At 33.5% G+C, this 22,436-nt stretch overlaps 3 protein-coding genes across 7 annotated transcripts in view; all 3 read left to right on the forward strand.

The window, feature by feature from the left end:
• LOC101243326 ((E3-independent) E2 ubiquitin-conjugating enzyme UBE2O-like) overlaps positions 1–6,747 on the forward strand; it is a 12,929-nt gene extending 6,182 nt beyond the window's left edge. For 2 of the 4 annotated variants that reach the window (XM_018811217.2, XM_026833901.1), the window contains exons 10-18: positions 1,877–2,009; positions 2,394–2,558; positions 2,921–3,027; positions 3,657–3,867; positions 4,350–4,531; positions 5,254–5,408; positions 5,832–5,956; positions 6,187–6,378; positions 6,716–6,747. In XM_018811217.2, coding sequence (XP_018666762.1) covers positions 1,877–2,009; positions 2,394–2,558; positions 2,921–3,027; positions 3,657–3,867; positions 4,350–4,531; positions 5,254–5,408; positions 5,832–5,902 — 1,024 coding nt within the window. In that variant the 3' untranslated portion in view covers positions 5,903–5,956; positions 6,187–6,378; positions 6,716–6,747. Of the gene's footprint in view, positions 1–344; positions 578–1,151; positions 1,314–1,876; positions 2,010–2,393; positions 2,559–2,920; positions 3,028–3,656; positions 3,868–4,349; positions 4,532–5,253; positions 5,409–5,831; positions 5,957–6,186; positions 6,379–6,715 lie in introns of all 4 variants that reach the window. The other 2 variants (XM_026833900.1, XM_018811216.2) reach the window with 2 other exon arrangements.
• Positions 6,748–10,586: 3,839 nt separating this feature from the next.
• On the forward strand, positions 10,587–20,062 carry LOC100183193 (non-canonical poly(A) RNA polymerase PAPD5). Of its 2 annotated transcripts, XM_026833908.1 has the most exons (15): positions 10,593–12,493; positions 12,745–12,846; positions 14,059–14,298; positions 14,669–14,792; positions 15,112–15,158; positions 15,542–15,662; positions 16,090–16,185; positions 16,591–16,731; positions 17,107–17,250; positions 17,629–17,695; positions 18,197–18,314; positions 18,773–18,868; positions 19,251–19,313; positions 19,585–19,655; positions 19,966–20,062. In XM_026833908.1, exons 3-12 carry the CDS (start codon positions 14,066–14,068, stop codon positions 18,855–18,857), a joined length of 1,176 nt encoding a protein of 391 aa, XP_026689709.1. In that variant the 5' UTR covers positions 10,593–12,493; positions 12,745–12,846; positions 14,059–14,065; the 3' UTR covers positions 18,858–18,868; positions 19,251–19,313; positions 19,585–19,655; positions 19,966–20,062. The 2 variants fall into 2 exon arrangements, with proteins under 2 accessions (XP_026689710.1, XP_026689709.1); XM_026833909.1 differs by lacking the exon at positions 19,251–19,313 and having other exon boundaries at positions 10,587–12,493; positions 19,966–19,986.
• LOC101243288 lies at positions 19,235–21,282 on the forward strand. Its single transcript, XM_004225851.2, has 5 exons — positions 19,235–19,313; positions 19,585–19,655; positions 19,966–20,332; positions 20,566–20,654; positions 21,163–21,282. The coding sequence occupies exons 1-5, from the start codon at positions 19,235–19,237 to the stop codon at positions 21,280–21,282; spliced, it is 726 nt and encodes a 241-aa protein (XP_004225899.1).
• The last annotated feature ends 1,154 nt before the right edge of the window (positions 21,283–22,436 follow it).

Genomic DNA, 22,436 nt, shown 5'->3' on the forward strand with positions numbered 1-22,436 from the left:
AGTAACAAACATGGTAACTCGTAAGCTGGCACGAGGTGTATTAACACCCGTGTTATAACGACTGTCGTTTTCAGGCCACGCGAGGATAAAGTAAGATTAATTCATTTATTCAAGATACTAATGCTAATTCAATAGTCACTAATGGTTTGACTAATATTTCTGCCATAAATATATAATTGTCAGTCACAACTTCGCAATAATATTTAATTGGTAAACGAGCTTGAGGTGTATAAAATAGGATTTATTCCTTTTAGCCCTCATGCCATATAATAATCTAATTTGTTCTTTTTGTAGCCAAGAATAAAGTATTTACAACAGCATTTTTATAATGTCAAAAATTCCAGTTAGAGTTGGCTGCAGTGCATGTTAAATGGATACAACGAGCTTTTTCATCACCAAACGAAAGGAAAAAAGACGACAAACCAACATCACCAAGTGATAAGTCAAAACCGGATCCAACTTTATCAGCGGAGCTAGGTGCCAAGACAGAGTTAACAGAATATGAGCGCAAACTTTGTCTCTCGACCAACCCTGCAGAACCCCCACCTGATGTAATACATGGGGAACATCTTAAATAGTAAGAAATGAATATATTTTCACTTATTTTGACAAAGTGACTAAAAATAAGCGAGACAATTTCCTTCCATTTTTTATTTATCCTAATAGGCTAAAAGTGTATGTGGTCACCATTTTCTATATAATATTAGGTAATAGATTTGTTCTAACATAGGGAAAAATTGTATGTGTTACCATTTTTTTACAATGTGGGCCAATAGATTTGTTACTATGGAGAGCCATGTCAGAGGTCATAGAATTTAGGCCGGTATTAGCACATTACCTCAGTTTTTGCTAATAACAAAAGTTATTCTTTCTTAGTCACCTGTTTAATGGCCACAATTTCTTAAGAATAAACATACTAAAATTGACATATATTATGTAGCTTTACAATTGGTTATATTTGTAACCATGTTTAAGTTTATGATCAAGAAATAAAAGTGCAAGCCTAATTAAACTGTATTCTCGATACTATCAACCACATATTTTTTGATAATATGAATGCTATTAGATGGTGTCTCTTAAAAGATAACAGCTATTCAGAATATGAGTATCGGCTAGTGTGTCTGATTCTCCCTTTTTCTATGCTTTTGCAGTTTAAAGACACTACAATACTTCTGGACTGGCAACCTTGTGTTGGGCACACGAATGCAATATCAGCTGACAGCAAATGATGTTGAGCAACTAAACTTACAACCAAACAATGAGAAAAAACTTAAACGAACAAGACGTGTCTACAGTACAAGAAAAATGGACAGGTAATTTTCAAGTTTTTTTTATTTCATGTTTTAATTTCTGTCATTTTTTGTTTCATACAGTGTTCTTATATACCATTTACATTTTGAAAATTTAATGTGTATTTTGTATTTATCTTTATTAACTCTTATGTTGGTTAAGTTTTAATAAAACCTATTTAAAATCTCCTGCTGTTATTAATACCAGCAAAATTGTATTTTCCATGAACTAATTTTCTGAGGTAAAAATTAACATCAATTTTATTCAAATTATGATCTCGTTGCATGGCAGACAAAAAGTTGGTTTAAATAAATGCGACATGATAGTTTATGCTAGATAATCAGTTCCAAAAAATTAAATGAAGTGGCTTACTACCTAAACTACTTTTGTGGACTGTATGAGCAGTAGGCATGCCATAATATAAGAATCACCGTCACAGAATTTTATTACATATGTGACTTTTTAAAACCATTTATAAAATGTTGATTTTTTTGTAAAGCAAATATTTTATGTTGATTTGGGAAAAAAAGCTACAATATTGTCAATATATTCGTATATAACAGTTACAGCATTGTTTTATGTACAGAAAAATGGCACGAATGTCTGACAGTGCATCAGCCATTCCTCCAGCAAAAAGGAAAGGAGACAGAAAGTCCTCGAAATCCAAAGAGACGAGGAACAACCAAGAAGACTCAGAAGATGACCTTTCCAACACAGAGGTGGTTTTAGCAGACTATATTCTTCTTCTTTTAGCGCAAAATCGTAATCGTTAGCTTTGTTTGGTACAACAGTGATGTTCCTGAGTGATTTATAATATCCATCACTTTACTCTATGATGCGCGATAGCGATATTAAAACTGATCGCCGTATTTGTCCTTTGTCAATGCGCTTATGGCACATAGCTTTAGTAGCGGGCTGACTGCAATGTAGTGTCGCAAAGTTGAACACCGGTTGCACAAAAGACTTTCCATGTGTTGGGGTAATGGGCATTCCATGTGTTGGGGTAATGGGCCGAATCGTCCTAAATCCCATGTCCCGACAAGGACCTTACCCCAAAAAAGAATAGAATAGTTCTCTTTGTTTAAAATTGGACAAATCTTTAGGATCAGAATCACGATGTTAACGAATTTTGGGAAGACGCAGCGGATGTTGCAGGGGGGGATCAGGAACAAAGATGTGAAGATTTAGATAAAGATGAAGAAGAGAAAGATGATATTGACAAGTTCTGTTATTCAACCGATCCTCTTCCTAATTCATTTGCTTGCCAGGTTGCTTACATTGTATTAGTGCATGACATGCCCATGTTATTTTTAGTATAGTAGGGTGGGAGAAGATGTGACACCTTCAGCAAATAATATGCAAATATCCTGTTTTAAATAATTAACAACGGTCTATGGGAGTTGTGAGGATACGGTTTGATAATGCTGCGGTCGATCTTTAGGGTTTTTTACTACCAGATGGGACAAGAAAATAGAATGATAATATGTNCCATCTGCCCCCCCTTTACTATAAATATGATGTTTTCTGTGGTTTAAAAATGTATATGTAGTAGGGTGGGGGAAGATGGGATATCAAAATAGTATATTTGCATAAATCGGCATTGATTTTAAACTATTAATATTTTTTTTAGCTTGGAGATTTTAGCTTAAAGTTTTCAGTTACTGGCAAAGAAAAACAAGCTTTGAATGTAAATCTTGAGAATCCTAATTGCAGTCCAGAAATATTGAAAGCATTGAGGTATGCTTGTGGTAAAGCCAGGAATGATCGTTAATTAAATGTTTATATTCATTTTTTTTATGTTCTATATTTAGGTATTTTATTTGTTATATGGAGAATTTTTATTTAAAAAACTTTATTTATATTTTTTTATTTCGTTTTTTTATATTTTTTATTTAATTAAAAAAAAAATTTATGTCTGTTTTTACTTAGACATAATGTATACAATACAAGTTTTGAAGATCTTAGTAATTTATTTATTAATATAAATAAATTGGGCTTTCAAATGTGTTTTAAAACAATATTTATGGAAACTTTCTGGCGTTGTGGAGTAGTGGTTGGAGTGCTTGCTTCTAGACCAGAGAATATGGGTATAGGGTGTGTATCCTTGTACAAGGCAACTAAAAATCAATTCCTTGAATCCAGTGGTTCCTTATGGGTTGTTTAATTTGTCAGTCATATCATATACAAAAAAAACAACTTAAAAAAATTAATCACACTTAAAGTTACATATGTGGTTACTAAGTAAATACAAGGTGTATGAAACGGAACACCCATGCTATAAAGACTGTCATTGCCCCGGCCGCCCAAAAAAACGAACAGTAGCCTTGGAAAATTACACTTCCTTTATTTAACTTATTATATACCAGTGAAGGTCTCGAGGCCGAAATCTCTCCAATTAGAAGATCCAAATTTTACTGGAGAGGGGGAATATCCAGTAATAAGATGGTTGCAAAACTGCTTAAACTTTTACGGAAACTTTCGCTACAAATGAATTTGTTGCAAGATGAGAATATCAAATATGAATACAAAGTAGGAGAGAACACAGTATCGGGGTACATGGACAACACAGGAAAGCAGGTTGGATGTTTTATGCTTCTGCAACAAACTGTTCAATGAAAATGTTTAAAAAGCCAATTATAATTTTTAATCTTTACTGCTGAGTGCTGGATGTGCTTTGTATATTTATCAAAAAAACACATCAGATAACAACATGCGATACCTGTTTGAGTTAGGTTAGAGGCCTAAAACTGATAAGTTGTCATTACATAAAATAAATTGTATTTTAAAATGTAGTTGTATTAAAGTGGTTTATACTTTATAAATAAAGGCGAATAACATAATACACTTAATATTTATAGCGAAAGAATAGATACGAAAAAGGCACTGGTGTACACTTGGGGCACATACACAAGACGGCTCGCCACAGTATAAAGATAAATCTGTTCATCTTGGAATAATAATTAAAATATGAGTAATTCTATAAAATTTTCTTGCCACTTTTAAATTAAAGAAAAAATACACGCTAGTACTATTTAAACCATTGTGGTTGTTTAATTAAGGTCGAACTTACATTTACTGGCGACTCGGAACAAAAGACATCAGATGATGGTTGTGAATCGGAAGTTCCTAACCAGGGACCATCAAATGAAACACTGAATAATTGGGACGGTAATCGGTTTACGAGCGGCCCCATTGCTCAACGTCAAGCTGGACCTAAAGTCATATTCCAACCTGGACAAAAGTATGTGGCAGTGTGTGGAAAAAAATTGTTAAACTTTTGTGTGTTAGAAGAATATTTTTTTGTATTTTTTAATTTTTTTTTTATGTTTTTAACAATACGGTAGTGGTTAGGGGTCAAGGGTTAGCTGCTAGCAGTTATGGTTTAGTGGTAGTGTGTGAAATAGTGTGTGGATTTTTTAATGGTACCAACATTTTCATTGAGTGTTTGAAGCACGTGTAGCAGTTTCTTCTTTATACAAATGTATGATCACTCACGTGTTCAACACACAAGAAACTGATTTATTTTTAAACTAAAGAATTTGTGCAATCACGCAATGTACCAATCAATAGCATCTCGCAAAACACAGAACTGCTAATGTACAAAAAACAAGAAATACGATACTGTCAATTGACACATGCATTGTTACTTCAAATAGAGATAAATAAACATGCTCTGGATAACAGAAATATTTGTGACTATTTAACTCACACCTGTTGTATAGTAGGGTAGGGGAAGACGGGACACCTTTAACACGTAATATCCAAATATCCTGATCGGGTTTTAAACATTTAACAACGGTCTATGGGAAGATACAGTTTTATAATTCTTTGAATGTTCTTTGTTTACTACCAAATGTGACGAGAAAATAGAATAAAAAAATGTCCCATCTTTCACCGCCCTACTGCATACCAAATATTTATTCTCCCCAAAATATTTTTAATAAACAATGTTTATTTTTTAAGTGTTACTGTGGAAGTGGTTTGCACCCATACCACCGCTGACATCGAGTGGCAAGATGGTACAATGTCGCGAGGTATTCCGTCAACTGGTGTCCGACAAGCCCATCATGTTGATGATAACGATTTCTGCCCGGGAGATTTTGTCTATGATGAAGCAAGTATGATAAACTTTTGTTTAATGTGGATATTAAAAAATGTGGTTTATGTTTTGGGCACTTTGGTGCAAAGTTTGCTTGGATATTTTATTTGAATAGAAGTCAAAATCCTTAAAAAAACATAAAATTTAAAAATATTAAGTGTCTAATTTTTTCTGTCCGTTTTTTTTTTTAAAACAAAAAAGTGTCCATAGATATGATATGAAATACCTTCAATTACGAACGTTTCGTGTTAAAATACATACAATAATAATGTTTTTAATTTACTATGTCTTAGAAAACGTTTTTTTTTGCTATAAATGCTTGTATCCCAGTTTTATCTATTGCGAAGGTAATTGTTAGAGCAACACTCTTTGTTATTTTGCTCATATAGAAATTTTTATAATCTACTATACATAAGTAAAAAAATGTTCTATTTGCTTTCAGATTCTGGTGATGTGCATTTGTATGGTTTGATTCTGAGTGCTGATAATGCAAATAGAATGGCAATAGTGTAATGGTTCAGACTTGATACATCAACAAACAAAGTAACCACTCTACATAAAGAAGAGGTGCATAGTGTTATATATTTTAAATACTATACAACATAATGACCAACATGTGAAAATTTTAACCAAAAATACAGCTTTGCACTTAAGTCTAGTCTTATAAAAAAAATTTTATTAAAAAAATATGTTATTTTTATTCTATTGTTATTATTTTTTTATAAAAAGAAAATATTATTATTTTTTATAAAAAAGAAAATATTATTATTTTTTATTATTGTATTATTTTTTTTTAGGTGAGTGTGTACCAAGTTGCGGATCATCCTGATTTTCATTTCCGGATCTCTGACATCATCATCCGAATCTCCTCCATGAGTGATGAGGAGCATGGGGAGGAGCAATTGATCGGAGAGCTGCTTCGAGTGAATCCAAACGGAAAATTACAAGTTTTGTGGAGTGATGGGAGCCAGGGTGAAGTCTATCCACAGGTAAGGCAATTTTCAATTAATTTTTTAAAAAGTTATTTATAGAATCATGTGTTGATATATACATTATGTAAAACCTGTCCGCCTTTATGTGCTTATAGTATGTAAAAATGTGTCTTTCGAACTATAAAGATTAAAAATTGCGATTTAAACCTTGTATTGTTGGTTAAGTGTCTTTTACTTCGTAAATACACTTTTATAGTATGATATAAGCAAAGCTGCCAAAAAAAATTTTTTTTTGGCTATTTTTCAACATACCAATGTCAGAAAGTATTACTTGTGTTCTGATAATCAACATTTAAAATCTGTTGTTTTTTAAAATTCTTTTCTTTTTATTTAGGCGGTGATGCAGATAAGCTCTGATGAATATGATGAAGAATTTCATGGAAGCTCTTCCAGTGGTGATGCAAGTGAGGCGGGATCGGATGAAAGTTGGGAGACGGCCGCATCCGATGTTGAAGATCAGGATGAAGTTGTGGTTGCTTCAGTGATGGAGGAGTGTATTGATGCTGCAGTGGATGCTGCAGATCATGAGGAGGAGAGAGACGGATTGAAGGAAGTTGAAGAGGAAGGGAGGAAAGAGTCGAATAAAGAGGATGCTGGTGAAGAGGGGTGCTCTGCTGAAAATGAAGGTATTTTGTGTTGGGAGTTGTGGGGTTTTAATGCTTGTTGTTAGTGACTAAACATGTCTAGTTGTCTACATGAAATTATATTAAGATTTAATAATCGTAAATTTTTATATTAGGATTTAATTTTTATATTAAGATTTATTTTTTGTAAAAATTTTATATTAGGATTTAATTTTTATATTAAGATTTAATAATTGTGGTTCTTAACAGTTTATGTTTCAATGTGGTTAAATGCAATAACTTGTGCTACAGTTTTTTGTAAATTAATTCATGGAACAAACTGAGCCAGTGCTAATATATGAGTTGTAATTAGAAAGTAAACTGGTGTCTGTACACAATTTAATAATGATTGTAACCGGATTTATAAAATTAGTGAAAGCAAGATTACATTACAACGACATAACAGGTTCAATTTGAATAAGAAATTGACGATGCCATTTAGGCAAAATATATATCTCTTATATTATACAATTTGTTGACTTGATTTTTTCTGTTACGTACTTCGTAGCACCAGATTCCAATATCCAGTGCCGTGGCTAATGGGTTGTCCAAAAAAAAAAGAAAAAATCCCCAAATAATAATCACCCACAAAGTAACATACATGGTAACTCGTAAGCTGGCACGAGGTGTATGAACACCCGTGTTATAACGACTGTCGTTTTCTGGCCATGTGAGGATAAAGTTACATTCATTACGGCACGTATTTATTCATGTCATTCCACAGGTGGTACTTTCTCTCAGGATGAGTCAGTTCCCAACTCCCATGGTTATATTGCCACTGAATGTAAACAACCAGGCAAGAAATACACCACAGCGTTGCACAAAGATCTACGTTTGTTAAGAAGTGCCCTTCCATCTGGTATTCATGTGAAATCATTCCAAGATAGAATGGTAAAATTAAAATAAACTGTTTGTCCACTTTTTTGTTGGTTTTGCTTGTAAAGATTATATATATATTAAAATTTATTCTAAAAAAAGAAAAGAGTATGACAATTACATACATTTGTTGTTTAATAGGTTGTCCATTTTGCCTGCGATTTTATTGCTAAAGTTATTACACAATTTGTTTCTTCTACAAATGCCTTTCTGTAAAACACTCCTGGCTGTAGTAGCCTAGTTAATTACGATTTTAACATTTTATTCTTAGTTATTTTACTGTGCAAAATATATTGGAAAATTTTGTTCAATTATTTTCCAGGATTTGTTTACCATACTGATCGAAGGTCCTGCTAGCACTCCGTATGAAAATGGTTTGTTTGTGTTTCATGCTCAACTGCCATGGGATTACCCGTCTAACCCACCAAACATCAGATATATTTCATTCTCACCTCGTCTTAACCCAAACCTGTATGAAGATGGAAAAGTTTGCATTAGTTTGCTTGGTACATGGTCTGGAAAGGTGTGTATGTGTCTAGAAACAATGAAATTAGTAATAAATAATTGTTTTCTTAATTACCATGTAAATTGAGTATAAGTTATTAATATGAATAAACTACTATATTTTTTGCTAGCAACTTTAAAAAAACGTAAAGTATGCTATTTATATTTTGGTCATTTTAAAGAGAAAAAATTTTAGGATAAAACTTGCATTTGATTGTACACTTTTTATTTAGTGTATTTGTGTCTATTAACAGGGAAATGAAAAATGGACAGATGATTCCAACTTACTACAAGTTCTCGTGTCAATTCAAGGTAAGAAAAAAAAAATTTCTCTATCTCAATCTTCAATGCTTACAATATAGAACTGTTTGACTAATTTTAAAGTGATCAATATTGCGTATTACATACTTCTCATAATCTTCTATTGAAACCAATAACAGGTCTAATATTGAATTCTGAACCATATTATAATGAAGCTGGTTATGAGGGGCACAGGGGAACTGCCGAAGGAAAGAAAAACAGCAGATGTTACAATGAAATGGCAAGCGATACTTGGTTAATAGTTTGTGTAGTGGTAACAATAACAAACTGCATCATTTTTTGTGCTATAGTATCACTGTTTGATGTACGTTGTTATAATGTTATTGTGACTGAATAGGTTATTATAGTTCCCTGGTTCGATGCTCGACGGCGATACTAATACTGATCGGCGCATGTGACTTTGGGCAAGACACCTAACGGACATTGCTTCAGTCCAGCGGTCACTAATGGGTTGTCCAAGTTATTAGCCATTTAAAAAACAAAAACAATACACAATGTTAAAAAGTGTCAACAAGCATACGAGGATGAAAAATGTTGCGTAAAATATGCAGGGTAGCGTTACTTGTCGCACGAAGGACTCATATAGGCTTTCCTGGTTGTTGGGGTAATAGGCCAAATCTGGCCTAAATCCCAGGTTCATGACAATAACCTGACCCATTAATAATAATAATAAAACAATCCATGGTTTTACAACTCAACGCTGCCACAAATGTGGCCATTTATGTTCATGGTCACTTAAAAAATAGTACTTCTTAATTAGTAACTTGTAGACTGGTATTTGGTGTATAAAATATGACTTCCATAATATAACTCCTGAAGTTGTCTTTTAATAGATATAGATAAGTGGCACTCATTTATTTAAACTTTAAAACAATAATACAATTTTCTTAGGTGTTATTGAGGCTGGTGCAGCATATGACCATGTTTGTCACTACCAAGCATCCAACATTTACTGAGTTTAGTCTTGACTACTGCCGAAAACATTTGCCCCTTCTGGTTCGTAGAGTAAGGTCGCTGCTCGACTGGGCAAAACAAAGCTATAAGGAAAGTGATAGAGTGACTGAAAAGAAGAAATTTAATGCGACTGAAGATATTAATGATAATGAAGTACTTGGTGAAAATGATTGTGTTACCGCTACTATTAATTCTGCACAAGAAGAAAAACTAAAGAAAATATTGGATTATCCGCTTCTTCCACTGTCTAAAGGAGTTGTGATAATTTTACAGCAAGAACTTTCCAAATTAATAAGAGCTGCCACACGAGCTGGCCTCTTCAAAGAATAATATAATAATCACCTGTGTGGAATATTAAAGGGTCAATTAAAATTATGTTGTGTTATTTATCCTGCATGGTGTATTGGTCATGCCTTATTTTCACTGTGCTCAAATAATATTTCTTTCAAATTTCAGATATCATACATGAATTCTCATTAGTTTTATTATTTATCTAGGAAAATTCAAGCCTGCCGTGTTGCAAGTTTTGGTAACATTATATGCACAGTTCAACTGCCATGTTAATGTTTTCTTGTTCTTTCCACTGTGCCTGTTCATGCAAATAGGTTTCAACGAAATTTGTCTTTGTAATTATATAGTTATATTTAAGGTACAGGATTGTATCTTGGATATTAAGATCACTATATACACAGAAAAGTCGATTAAATAAAGAAATGGAAGGCGCCGTGTTTATTTCATACCAATATTTAGTTTTCCCTTGCATTAATATGGCAGGTTTGGTATAGAATGTTTAATGCTAGTCGGAAAGATTTTGATAACGTTTTATCAGCAAACAGGAAGATTTGGAAACGTTTGATAACCGTATCACTTGTTTTGCACATGTTCTAATTTCCTTGTACAAGATTATCACTAGAAGACAGTAAAGAACTGTCGCTTTAGAAAAGGCAGACACGATACCGAAGTTTCGTGTTATCTTGTTTGTTTTTTCAGCTTGATCGCCGTTTCTGAACAACGGGGGAAATGTGGTCCAGAACTGTGTAATAAAGCTGGCAGTGAGAACACGTATGTTCCACTTGGCCAAGGTGAGCGCAACGCATTGGTTAGTTTACCCAAGAGAACATAACGTTTGAATCAGGCAGCGGCGTATGAACCGGCGACATTTGAAGCGAATGGATGAATATGCCAAATATGGGTGACACGCACGAGCGAATACCGCTCAATTACTCGGCTCTGTACTAACTTTAGCTGTTGATTAAGCAGATGGCTGCTGGACGATGTAAAGGGTAATTTCTAGTGCGTTAGCTTTTATAATAAATGCGCAACCTCCGCGAGGCTGTTTTGTATATGTTTGAGTAAGTTAGGCACGATTTATGAACAAATTCGCCAAACTTGATATGTAGGCCTAACTTGAATTCAAAATACAAAAGGTTGTTTCAAGAAACAACAAAACAAAAGTACAAGAACACAAGGACTGTCAGGATCAAGAATTCAATTTAGAACTTAGACGGCGGCTACCGGCTGCAAAACGTTTTAAGTCTTAAAGTAAACTTAGATCTAGCCAATAATCCTAGCAAAGTGTCGCAATCTGTCAACGGGAAAGGAGAAAGGCACCACTGCTGCTTGGTAGCTTCTTAGCACTGTGGAAAATTGCTGAATGCCGATTTTGATCCGAAAGCATCGACCAGGTTATAAAAGCAACAGGTCAGCCTTGGCCATCACCAAATTCCATATCAGATTGATTTCGCCATGTACGAGTTTGAACAGGATAGTTCTATCGAAAAACGTAAAAGCGCTACAGTAAAATTAACCACTTATTCCGGTAGGGTATAATAAATTATTTGGTACTAGAGCAAGGAAACAGCCATTTTTAGGAAGCGGCATTTAAATTTGCTGCCAAAATACCAATTGATTTTTAACTTTTAATGTGTAAGAAGTAAAAATCTTGTGTTGAGTAAAAGTATTTCTGTGAACCTTTGCAGTACAGAAAAGTGTTAAGTTCTGTATTTTTCCTACCCTTTCACTTGGCATATGTTGCATGCCTTGCGCAACAAGAAATTCATTTCCTGTTATTTAAAAGCTGGTAAGTGAACTGCTGTTCTTTCATGCAGACAGATTTTCAGCAATTCAAATAAAATAAAGAGTCATGATAATGCAATAGCCAATTACTCTTAATTTTGTTTTCTGTTTTGCTACTAGAATTATAAAACACATTAATTTTAATTTTGTTACGGCACTGCAATATTATATCAACATTACCTGCAAAAGTATTGTGCAATCTTATGCAGAGTATTTTTATTTGTTGGCTCTACTTTATTTGTATTGTGTGTTGAACTATTTTTGGATATCAAATTTTTATAATAATAAATCTTGTGACGCAAATTCTCAAATTTCAATTGACTATATAATATCTGATTGTCTGCTTTTGTAAATTATGTAGTGAACATTGTATAGGCTTATTGCACCATAACATGACATTATTGGTTTAAACTTTAAAGCAACTTCATAATTTATACCTGGTTTACTTATATTTGCACAATTGAAATCCTTATCATCTTATATATGCTTAAATTGTGAAAGATAAAACTATTTGTATTGACCAGGAGAATTTTAAGCCAACCACTTGACTTTATATCTCAAAGGTTTGTAGGTATAGTATTAGGATAAGCACTGAACAAGAACTGTTAGGTTTGTAACACCAGAGCAGTGGTTCAGCTCTGTTTTGCACTTTGTTCTGTGCGTGAATGGATAAAAAAGTCACAAAGCATTGCCCAGATTCTTTAGATATAAGCCAAGGCTCCAATTTGTGGATGAATATTCTGAGAACTGTTGAGAAAGTAAGTCATACCGAATCTTTGTATGTATGAATGCTAATAACACATCATGTGCGATATGTTTTTACTGAAGATTTTCGTATTTCACATCACACACTATCAATAACAATATCAATCTCATTTTTTTACTAAGCAGAATTTTCCCAATTTCCCTCTTTTCATGTCTTTTAGGAATGCAAGTTTTCCCTATTCCCCTCTTTTAGTGTTGATTTTCCTCTTTTAGTGTTACCCCAATAACATACTCTTTTGTTTAGGACTTACGGAATTTGCATTTTGAGAGTAACCACACTTGTATTTTGTTGTCATCCTGCACAAAGAAATATTATCTGCCATCACCAACAGGCTTTAACAAATCGGTAAGAATACGATTGTTTTGAGATACGCGACAGAAAATCATCGGAAATTAATGAATCATTTCTAATTATACCGCTCGCAACGATATCATAAATCACTTGCTATCCATTAAATGGCCAGTTTGTACAATAAAAACAATAGCATACTTTATATAAGACAATCTACTGAGTTATCTAACTCGACTTAATTAATATAATGGCATATTGTCAGTTTTATCTGATTTCGTTAGGAATGTATTGGTTAAACCACAAACAAATTTTACCGTTCCTTTAAATAACTCAATCAAGATAACAATAATGCTGGAAAACAAAATATATATATTTATTTATATAATTCATTTAAAGTGACTTGTTTTTATGGGTTCATTTCTGATTGTTGTGTTATTTAAACTTAATTGGTCCCTGTTTTATGAGCTGTTAAAACACATCAGGCGTTGCATAATTAGCTGTAAAGTTATATCTTTACTTCTCATTAAGAGCCATTAAGTGCTGTACAAATACAAATAGGTTCAAATGTGTCTTTACTTTTTATTACACCTTTGTATAGCTTACATACTAACTGTATTAATGTGAAATGTGTAAAAACCTTCGATTCAATATTGTAACGATCAATACCTAAGCTAGACTTAACCACAGCTGTTCAATTTTATTCAGACATGGTATGTAAGATGCCTATAATGTTCATTACTTACATGTGTATATGAGATAACAAGGATTACATAATGACGTGTCTATATGATGTACAAATTAATTTGTAGTGTGTATACATATATATATATATATATATATATATATATATGTTTTTTTTTAAATATTCTAGTTTTGCAAATTTTGCGGTGCTTTTAAAATTGCTAATACTATGTTTGTTTTTGAATATCTAGTTTTGAAAGTTTTGCAGTGCTTTTAAAATTGCTAATACTATGTTATAGAATGCGTAATAAGCTCTTGTATTCATGTTTTTAGTCTGCACGGGTGTAAAGCAGTTACTTACTGCAAATTGTGTAATTAGTCATTTTTATGACAAACGGCAGCCGGTGTTACAAGATAAATGAGGGACATGATTAGACATTACGTTACTGACTGCCGCACATGTGTGTGTTGTCACTCGAGCTTTGTTGTTATTAACAAATTAACAACTAATATCCCCATTCATGGTTTATAGTGCTTAATCAGTAGTAGCTGGGCATAAAACAAGTTTTTTTCTTTTTGCTAAAGATTCCCAATGCATGGGTTCAATGAGAGCAACTTTATTCCGCTGAGGAACTCGGAGGGTTCACCATCTTGCAAGAAGAAAAATTTTCAAACAACAAACGAAGACGGCTCTGTGTCTCCACCTCATGGTGGGAAGAAAAGAAGAGAGAATATAAGTTTAGGGAGAACAAGGAAGTTTGATCGATACGTTCGATCTACCGCTTCCCCGTGGGTTACCAGGGATTACCATCCTGGGTTGGTGGGGTGAGTGAAGTATTTTTCGGTTGCTTCTTAGGCATCTATTTGTGTTTATGTTGTCAATTTTTTTCCCCGAATTTTAGTATTTGGTGTGCATTTTGCATGGTTTATAGGCTTCAATAAATTCCCCAAGGGTGAAGTCATCGATTTTGGGTTTAGCTTAAAGCTTATATTAAATTACCACCTGTGTGTATATGCTACAATTTGCACAGCAGACATTGAATAGGCACTCTTGACACCTCTGCAAATATAAGCTGCAAAACACCGTCTTTCGAGATCAAAGTATTGAGCACTTCATATCTGCCTACACTATATCATTGTTGTGTTTGAAAATTTCCTATACCTCCCAACCCCTAATGTACATATTCATAATTAGATTCCATGAAGAAATTGAGGATTTCTATGAATTTATGCGGCCAACTGAAGAAGAACGACAAATGCGCGAATATGTCATCAAGTCAGTTGAAGAAGTTGTGTTGGAATTATGGCCGACTTGTAAGGTATAATCACTCTCATATTTCTATCCTCAAAAAAATTATTTCAACTTAACTATGTGCATATTATGCTTCAAAAAAGAAATTGCTTACTTTTTGTTCATAAATCACAATCAATTCTCAATTTCAAATTTCACAAATTTTTGACATTGCAATTTTTGCCTTGCAAAAAGCTTGTCGCAAGTTTAAAACCAATTTTAAATTAAACTTATATATATTTCAAATTTGTTCCTGTTGGCTCAATGCTGCCACTTTGGTGGTTAAGTTTCTGGTTAATTATTAATTAATATTCGGTTAAACATAAATAACCTTCGTTCTATTATAGCTCGACGTTTTTGGAAGTTTTCGGACAGATCTTTATCTCCCTACAAGGTTAGTTTTATCTCAATATATTGAACCTCTAATAAACCTTGTGTTATGTATTATACCATGCTTTACTATAGATTATGTTGTCTGGTTGCTAGCAATCAGTTTATAACACAGCATAACATCATATTGCCTTAGTTTTTGGTATCTATAAATTAAAATGAGCGTAATATGGTAAGCACTAAGCAGGTTGTGGTTTTTTATTTGGGTCAGTATCATATCAAGATGTGGTGCTACTGTATGTATGTATGCATAGATACTGGCATTGTTTAAGTTTGTTTGCACACCTTGTTTGCTGGTGAACAATGTAACTCGTTAAGTGCTAATCATGTGTGTGTGTGGGCTATTGTCTAGTTGACCACATACTGAGCCAACTTTCTCACCCACAGTGACATTGACATTGTGTTGTTCGGTGAATGGGAACATCTTCCTTTGTGGTCGCTCCAGAAAGCCCTCGTCAGCAAAGACATTGTAGCTGAGGGGTCGGTCAAAGTCTTAGACCGTGCAGCTGTAAGTTGTAGAATGTTGTAAACTTTAACATATATATATATATATTGTTTGAGGTTTTTCTTTCAACAAGCTTGGTTAAAAACATGGGTATTTCCATAAGCAGAATTAGCTGGCACTCTCTTTATTTATCTCCAGTTAATTTAGTTTCTTAGAAAGATATTTATCTTGAAGACCGGAACATTTCTTTAAAATGTAAATATAGATATGCTAAACAATAACTAACGCAAAGCTATGTTATACCAAATGGTTACAAAGTACAACGTCTGGGTTTTATTGACGGCGTAAATCACATGATTAACATGCCTCATGTAATGACACAGACTCACAAATACAACCGTTATATTACATATGTGTAATCTGATTGATAAAATGTTTATTTAGTATTGAACCGCATTGGCATAAGCATAACCACCTCTTTAATCATCAGGTCCCTTTAATAAAGTTCCAACACAAAGAAACTTTGGTTAAGGTTGATATAAGCTTCAATATACAAAGTGGTGTGCAGAGTGTAGAACTTATTAAGGTAGGTTTATATCTACCAGTGTTGCGAGCTGTTTATTAATCCAGTGTTTCCAAATGTTTTTTTTTTGCATATCCTACACAAGCAATTTTACATACATAATTTTTGTTTAAAATTATTCTATTGGTATTTTGCTTACATAATTGTGGTTTTAACTGTTTATTGTTACTTGGTGTGTAGTAACATACCATGACAATATTCATATTCACTAATCATGTATAAGCGAACATCTACTACTGTAAAAAGATCCTTTGTTTGACTAGGCATCAAATGTATCCATTTCACATTGTATATATTTATAGAAAGTTGCCATCATTTATCGGGAATAGTTACAAACATTTATGTGCCCCAGGCAATGCTGTTTACATAGCATAGAAATGTGAGAAATTACTCTAGTTTGTTGTGTAGGATTTCATGAAGAAATATCCAGCGCTACCTAAGCTTATATTTGTCCTCAAGCAATTTCTGCTCGTTCGTGAGTTAAATGAAGTGTGGACCGGTGGCCTTAGCTCATATTCTCTGATATTGATGGCCATCAGTTTTCTACAGGTATTATATTTGTATATTGTATATCATGTCCATTAAAAGTGTGAACAACTTTATTTGTGAAGAACAACTTTATTTGCCATGTTTATCATGGAAAAAATGCTGCAGATGCTACTTCTATGAAATATGAATACAGATTCTACAATCAAAGTGTAAAAAGAAAGTAAAAAGTGTAATTTGTCTACATACAATTAGCTGGCTGAAATATATGAGAGATATCTAAGTGCCTATGATTCCTATGAACACCAGAAAAATACAACCAACCAATCCTCTGTAGTATTAGCACAGCAAGAACTAGCACCCCTGAAAATTAAATTAATTCGTTGATTTAAAGTTTTTCCCCCCGTTAGAAAATCTTAAATAAAATTTACATTCCAGACCCACCCGCGTAGTGACAGTCGAGATATAACGAACAATCTTGGCGTGATGTTGCTTGAGTTTCTCGAACTCTACGGCCGTCACTTTAACTACCAGTCTCTGTGTATTTGTGTGAAGAACAAGGGCTATATCACCAAGGAAGAGGTGGGTTTCGTTTAACCCTGCGTGTGTGCTATACCCTATGCACAATGTCGAGCATCCTGGTGTCACTCGTGGGCCACTATATCCTGAATTTCCATATTTAGTTTTATTGCATTGATTGCTGCCATTATAGCAACAATGTATTGGATAATCTATTATGTATAGCATTGTTTGCAAAGATTATATATATGATTGTTTAATACAATTAAAGTCTTTTGTTGCCTTTAAATATTTAAATCATTAAAAAAATTTTTTAACCAGTATAAAAATTGCATTTAACTCAAGAATTCTTAATTACAGACGTTGTACTCTAAAAATGTTAAACTAGATTACTTTATTTACAATTATCCATGGTTGAAACTAATACCGTATGTTGTACAGTTTCGAAAACAAATGGACAATGGATGTCAGCCTTCTTTGTTGTCCATTGAAGATCCTCTCACTCTAGGTAAGTGTTGCTTACAAATAACAAAGATTAGATGTCGGTGATACAATAGCTGGGTGCCTTACATGATCTGGTGTGGGGATATGGTAGTTTATAATAACATAGGGACAAATCACCAACAAGGCCGAATTAGTTGCATATTTTTCTAATATTGCATAAATGTACTTTTAAATCTTGGAATAAATTTAAATGCATAGATATTTGACCCTAAATATAAAATGTTAAAATAAAATTATTATCAAGAAAAAATTTGTTACAGTCTGTCCATATTAACTCTGTTTTTTTTTGTGTGTCCAATTAGCAACACAATATTCTCATTAAATTTGTAAATGCAACCATCTTGTTAAATGACCCTTTAAACTACGGTGAACCTAATTATTCTGTAATCCAATTCTGATGAACCATCTCATATGATAGCATGCGTGTGCTTGTACCATACAAACATCCAATGCCTTATTATATTACAATACCAATACACTTGTTTTCAAATTCACCTTTTTGCAGGCAATGACTTGGGTCGTGGATCATATGCTGTTATGCAAGTGAAACAAGCTTTTGAGTTTTCCTTTCGCACACTCACAAATGCAATCTTTCATCTCAACTTTAATGGGAATCAACCAAGGTAAGTTTACTTTATTTATTCATGTATGTAATGCTATACCATAGGAATGTAGTTTTTTTAAGAACAAAGACTTGAGTAAAAAAAATCTACATGCACAACACAATGCTAAAACCATATGAATGTATTTTTGTTGAGAAGAATGGAAGACTTTTTATTTATAAAAAGTATATATATATACATGTACATTGCTTAACCATGGGAATGTAGATTTGTTAATAATAACTAAAGTTTTGAGTATTAAATAATCTATGCATTGAAACTTTGGGGCAACAAAAATGACAGACATTAGTACATTTATCTAAAAAAAGGCGCACAATCTAATATTTTGTATTAATTTTTCCCTGTACACAAATGAACTTTAAAAAATAACAGCAGCTCATGTGGTTTTTGTTACACCACAGTAATGTAAGCAAATGTTGAGTAACGGAAAATCACGGAAATTTTTCCTTTATTTTCAGCCTCCTGTCCCTCATTGTGTATGTTCCCTACGACATCATGGAATACAGGAGAATGGCCGTTGCAAAAGTGGAGAGACTACGTTAGCTCCACAACTGGTATGTTTACTTTGCCCTTTTACGTTACCGCCTGTGTTGCCATCATTTAAACTGTTATTTTGTCTTGCTTTTTAGAGCAATGTGTAACCTGTATAATGTATTTTAAATATAAAGGGTTGTTTACCCATTAAGAACTATTTATTAGTGATTGGTGTCAGGAGTCTATATGCTCACCATTGTGGCGTGAACCCTTGACAATTGACTTGCTGCTGTTGTTTAATTTGTACTAAGTCAACAGTTACACACCCTTCATCCAACATAGCCGTACGCATTGTTAGTACAGTACAGTGACCACAAAACACATTTTCAATGTACTTTTCAGTGAAAACTTTCAAAATTACCACAAAAATAGTTTTGGTCACTTACATGTTATTATGTTCAGATACAAGTAACTTGCAACATCAGAATGGTGGTTATTGTTCAACATCATCTGCTTGTAGCACAGGTGACTTGCACTCTATATTAACAATCATAAAATTTATCAAGTTTAAATAACTTTGAACATTTAATGAATTTCAAACCACTGTAACAACTGTTAATGTTTTCTTGTTTAAACACTACAGCTTACAGCAGTACAATATGTAATACCTTTTGAAGGATGCAAATATTTGTCATTAGAATACAAAGTGTTCTATATTAAACTGGTCATTTTCTCTCTTACATTACGACTTGTATTGATAGAAAGCCACATTGTAAACAAACCAAATGTTTTGTAGATTCTTGTTCCGATGCAACACCTGATGCACGTTACAACTCGTCAGAAAGTTCTCTCTGCACAACAGACTCGGTAAGTGTATGCTATATACTTATTCTTGTTTAAAGTACATGTACAACTACAACCCCTGCATTTTTTTCTGTTTTTTTGCTTTAAGTATACTGGTAAATCATAAGCTAGTAAAGTTTTTTTTCAACTCTTTCTAAATTTTTAGCAAAGGTTCATCAATTTGCCAAAAGGGTATTACATTATCTTTTTTGACTGTTTTTCTTTTTCACCCGACATTTGTTAAAATTTAATTTCAAATTATTTCGATTACAAATTATTTTAATTAAGATTCAATTTCAAATTATTTTTGATAAAATTTCAAATTATTTTTTAGGACTCGGAGAGTTTGTTGGAAGACCTTTGCTCCCCGATCCCTCGACGACCCGTCGTTCACTCCAAGTCCTCTGACTGCTTGTCCTCCCTCGGAGATCAAAAGAACTCGGCTCCTAAATCTCGTGATGCGGAACGGACACATTCTGCGGACAATCGCAGTTTATCTGCCGACAGAAAACTCGCCTCACTGCCGATAAACGCACGGAAATCATCAAAACCACAAACCCCCGCTCTAGTTACCCCCTGTAAAAATGGCAAAACTGAAACTGTAGCAAATAATGTAACTTTGAAAGAAAAGCGGAAAGACGGGAACTCTGGGAACTCTGGGACGAGCAAAAGCTCGACATCGACCACAAAAAACTCACCAGGTTTGTCAAACATCTTATTTGCATGGTCAGTCTCAATGTAAACATGGTAACTTATTTGCAAGATAGGAATTTTATTTATTATTTTTCTGTTGTATTATGTATGTTGAGACTGTCCGGAAAATCTGTGTTTAATGAACCTACTGATTGCATATGGTGTTTTATCTTAATTTACAGAAATAAAACATTTTATTTGAAACTCATTTTTTTACTATCACATGATTTTTCCTATTCAGCTCCACGCCGAAAAATTGAGCGAAACACAGCCAGTCTTATTTCGTTTACTTCTAGTAAAAATCAACCAGAAGTAAAACATCAGACAAGGGTGAGTGGCACTGGCATAAACTTTGTTTTAATGAAAACACTAAAATAAAAAAATATTCTAAATCTGTGTTGTGTTAAAATTTATATATATACTGATAATTTATCAATTTTTTTTTAAATTTCTAAATTGTATCCATTTTTGCTGTTTTGGTTGGTTTTCTATAGATTTATGCCAACCCTAAAGATCATTGGTACATTAGAACAAAATGGATAAAAGCATTTAGATTTTCCCAGCCAATTTCTTTTAAAAATTTCCCACTCGTAATTTTTATTTTTAATGAGCAGAGAAGCGGTCCCAGTCAATATCTTTTAAAATTTTAAAATTGTATTCATTTTTTGCTGTTTCGGTTGGTTTACCATAGACGTTTGCCAACCCAAAGTACAATGCAGCATTAGAACAAAACCTATATATGCATTTAGATTTACTCTCCTTTTAAAAAATTCCTCACTTTAAATGTTTTTTAAAAATTTCCCACTTTTAATTAGTAATTTTTATTTTTATCAAGCAGAGAAACGGTCCCAGTCGTCGTGGCAACAACAGTTCCTCCTCTCGTAACCATGACAACCGGAAACCAACCAACTGCGTCAACTCCGTCGGAAACGCCAACGAATTTTCCGCGGACAGATAGTAACAGGTGGTTCCCCCAAGTTAATACAGACACTGTGGAGTTGTGCAAATACAGCGGCGCCGTCCTGCATGCCAACCGGCACCAAAACTTTGCCTATTCTGTTCTTAACGGACGAATTATTATTTTAGCATCTTAGTGCCAAAGTGCCGTTACTGAGCAGGAGTTAAATGTTTGTAATTTGCCGTTGACTCGTCGTGGCCTCAATTTTTGAGACTGCAGAGATTATTCTGTATATCTGTTATGAGAAAAGGTGGCAAAAACGCAAAAAATTGATGAACATTTTCCTTGTACCACATCCAGCATAAAACACTCTTCCAAGAAAACCCGAACTACAAGTGTATATATATAACCATAGAACAAATTGGTAAAAACAGCAAAACATGTATTGGTAGTGAACTATGCATATCTATTTTAAAAGCCACCCATGTTAAAATACCACAATTCGTTGGTATTCATTAATTCAACTTCTCATCCAAGTTCTGGGTTTGTATGTTTAATTTGTGCCTGTGTTTTGTACTTTTCATAAAAACAACCAAAAACCAACATTATAAGCAAAGGTGGGCCTTCTTTGCGGAAGTTGTATATAAACTATCGAGCGGAAAAATTGAACCCAGACCTGACCCCTGTGTGAAGCTTAATTTTCCCTTTTTTCTTTTTCTGTTTATTGTTAAATCAGTACTGAGTTAAGAACAACAAAATCCTAACAAGCATCTGCAAACTACGTGTGGAACAAAATATAGTTTATTTTTTGTCTTTGTTTTACGCACTTGCTGTGGGCACTGTTTGTATATTGGTTGAGTATAACACCCACAAGGTTCAAGTTGATGGTTTTACGTTTCTTGTATTCGTCTTTTTTTTGTTTCCGTGCAAAAAATTCTTAACTGCACGACGCAGCCAAACGCGTGTAGCCTGACTCTCTCACTGTTTTATTTGCTCATTAATTTCATTGCATTCAATTTTACCCTTTTTTCCCTATCAGTCAAAATCACTTTCACAATATCTCTTTTCCAGTTTTTCTGAAAACAACTCCTAAAAAAATCCTCTGTACAGAAGATGTTACATAATAATTTTTTTCTGGTAATTCTGGTTTTCTGTTCGTTACATGTAATGTGATGGTCACTGCAATCACAGCACATCATGCGCAGTTTTTAACG

The sequence above is a fragment of the Ciona intestinalis genome, chromosome 3, assembly GCF_000224145.3.
Source record: "Ciona intestinalis chromosome 3, KH, whole genome shotgun sequence".
In the NCBI taxonomy this organism is placed as follows: domain Eukaryota; kingdom Metazoa; phylum Chordata; class Ascidiacea; order Phlebobranchia; family Cionidae; genus Ciona; species Ciona intestinalis.

What these genes read in the sequence shown, in the direction of transcription:
- LOC101243288 (XM_004225851.2), top strand. Translation starts at nt 19,235, where the DNA reads ATGTTATTATGTTCAGATACAAGTAACTTGCAACATCAGAATGGTGGT. An exon ending in ATCATCTGCTTGTAGCACAG is followed by an intron (nt 19,314 to 19,584) that starts GTGACTTGCACT and finishes AATGTTTTGTAG; the next exon opens with ATTCTTGTTCCGATGCAACA. An exon ending in AAGTAAAACATCAGACAAGG is followed by an intron (nt 20,655 to 21,162) that starts GTGAGTGGCACT and finishes TTTATCAAGCAG; the next exon opens with AGAAACGGTCCCAGTCGTCG.
- LOC100183193 (XM_026833909.1), top strand. Translation starts at nt 14,066, where the DNA reads ATGCATGGGTTCAATGAGAGCAACTTTATTCCGCTGAGGAACTCGGAG. An exon ending in GATCTTTATCTCCCTACAAG is followed by an intron (nt 15,159 to 15,541) that starts GTTAGTTTTATC and finishes TCTCACCCACAG; the next exon opens with TGACATTGACATTGTGTTGT. An exon ending in TTTAATGGGAATCAACCAAG is followed by an intron (nt 18,315 to 18,772) that starts GTAAGTTTACTT and finishes CTTTATTTTCAG; the next exon opens with CCTCCTGTCCCTCATTGTGT.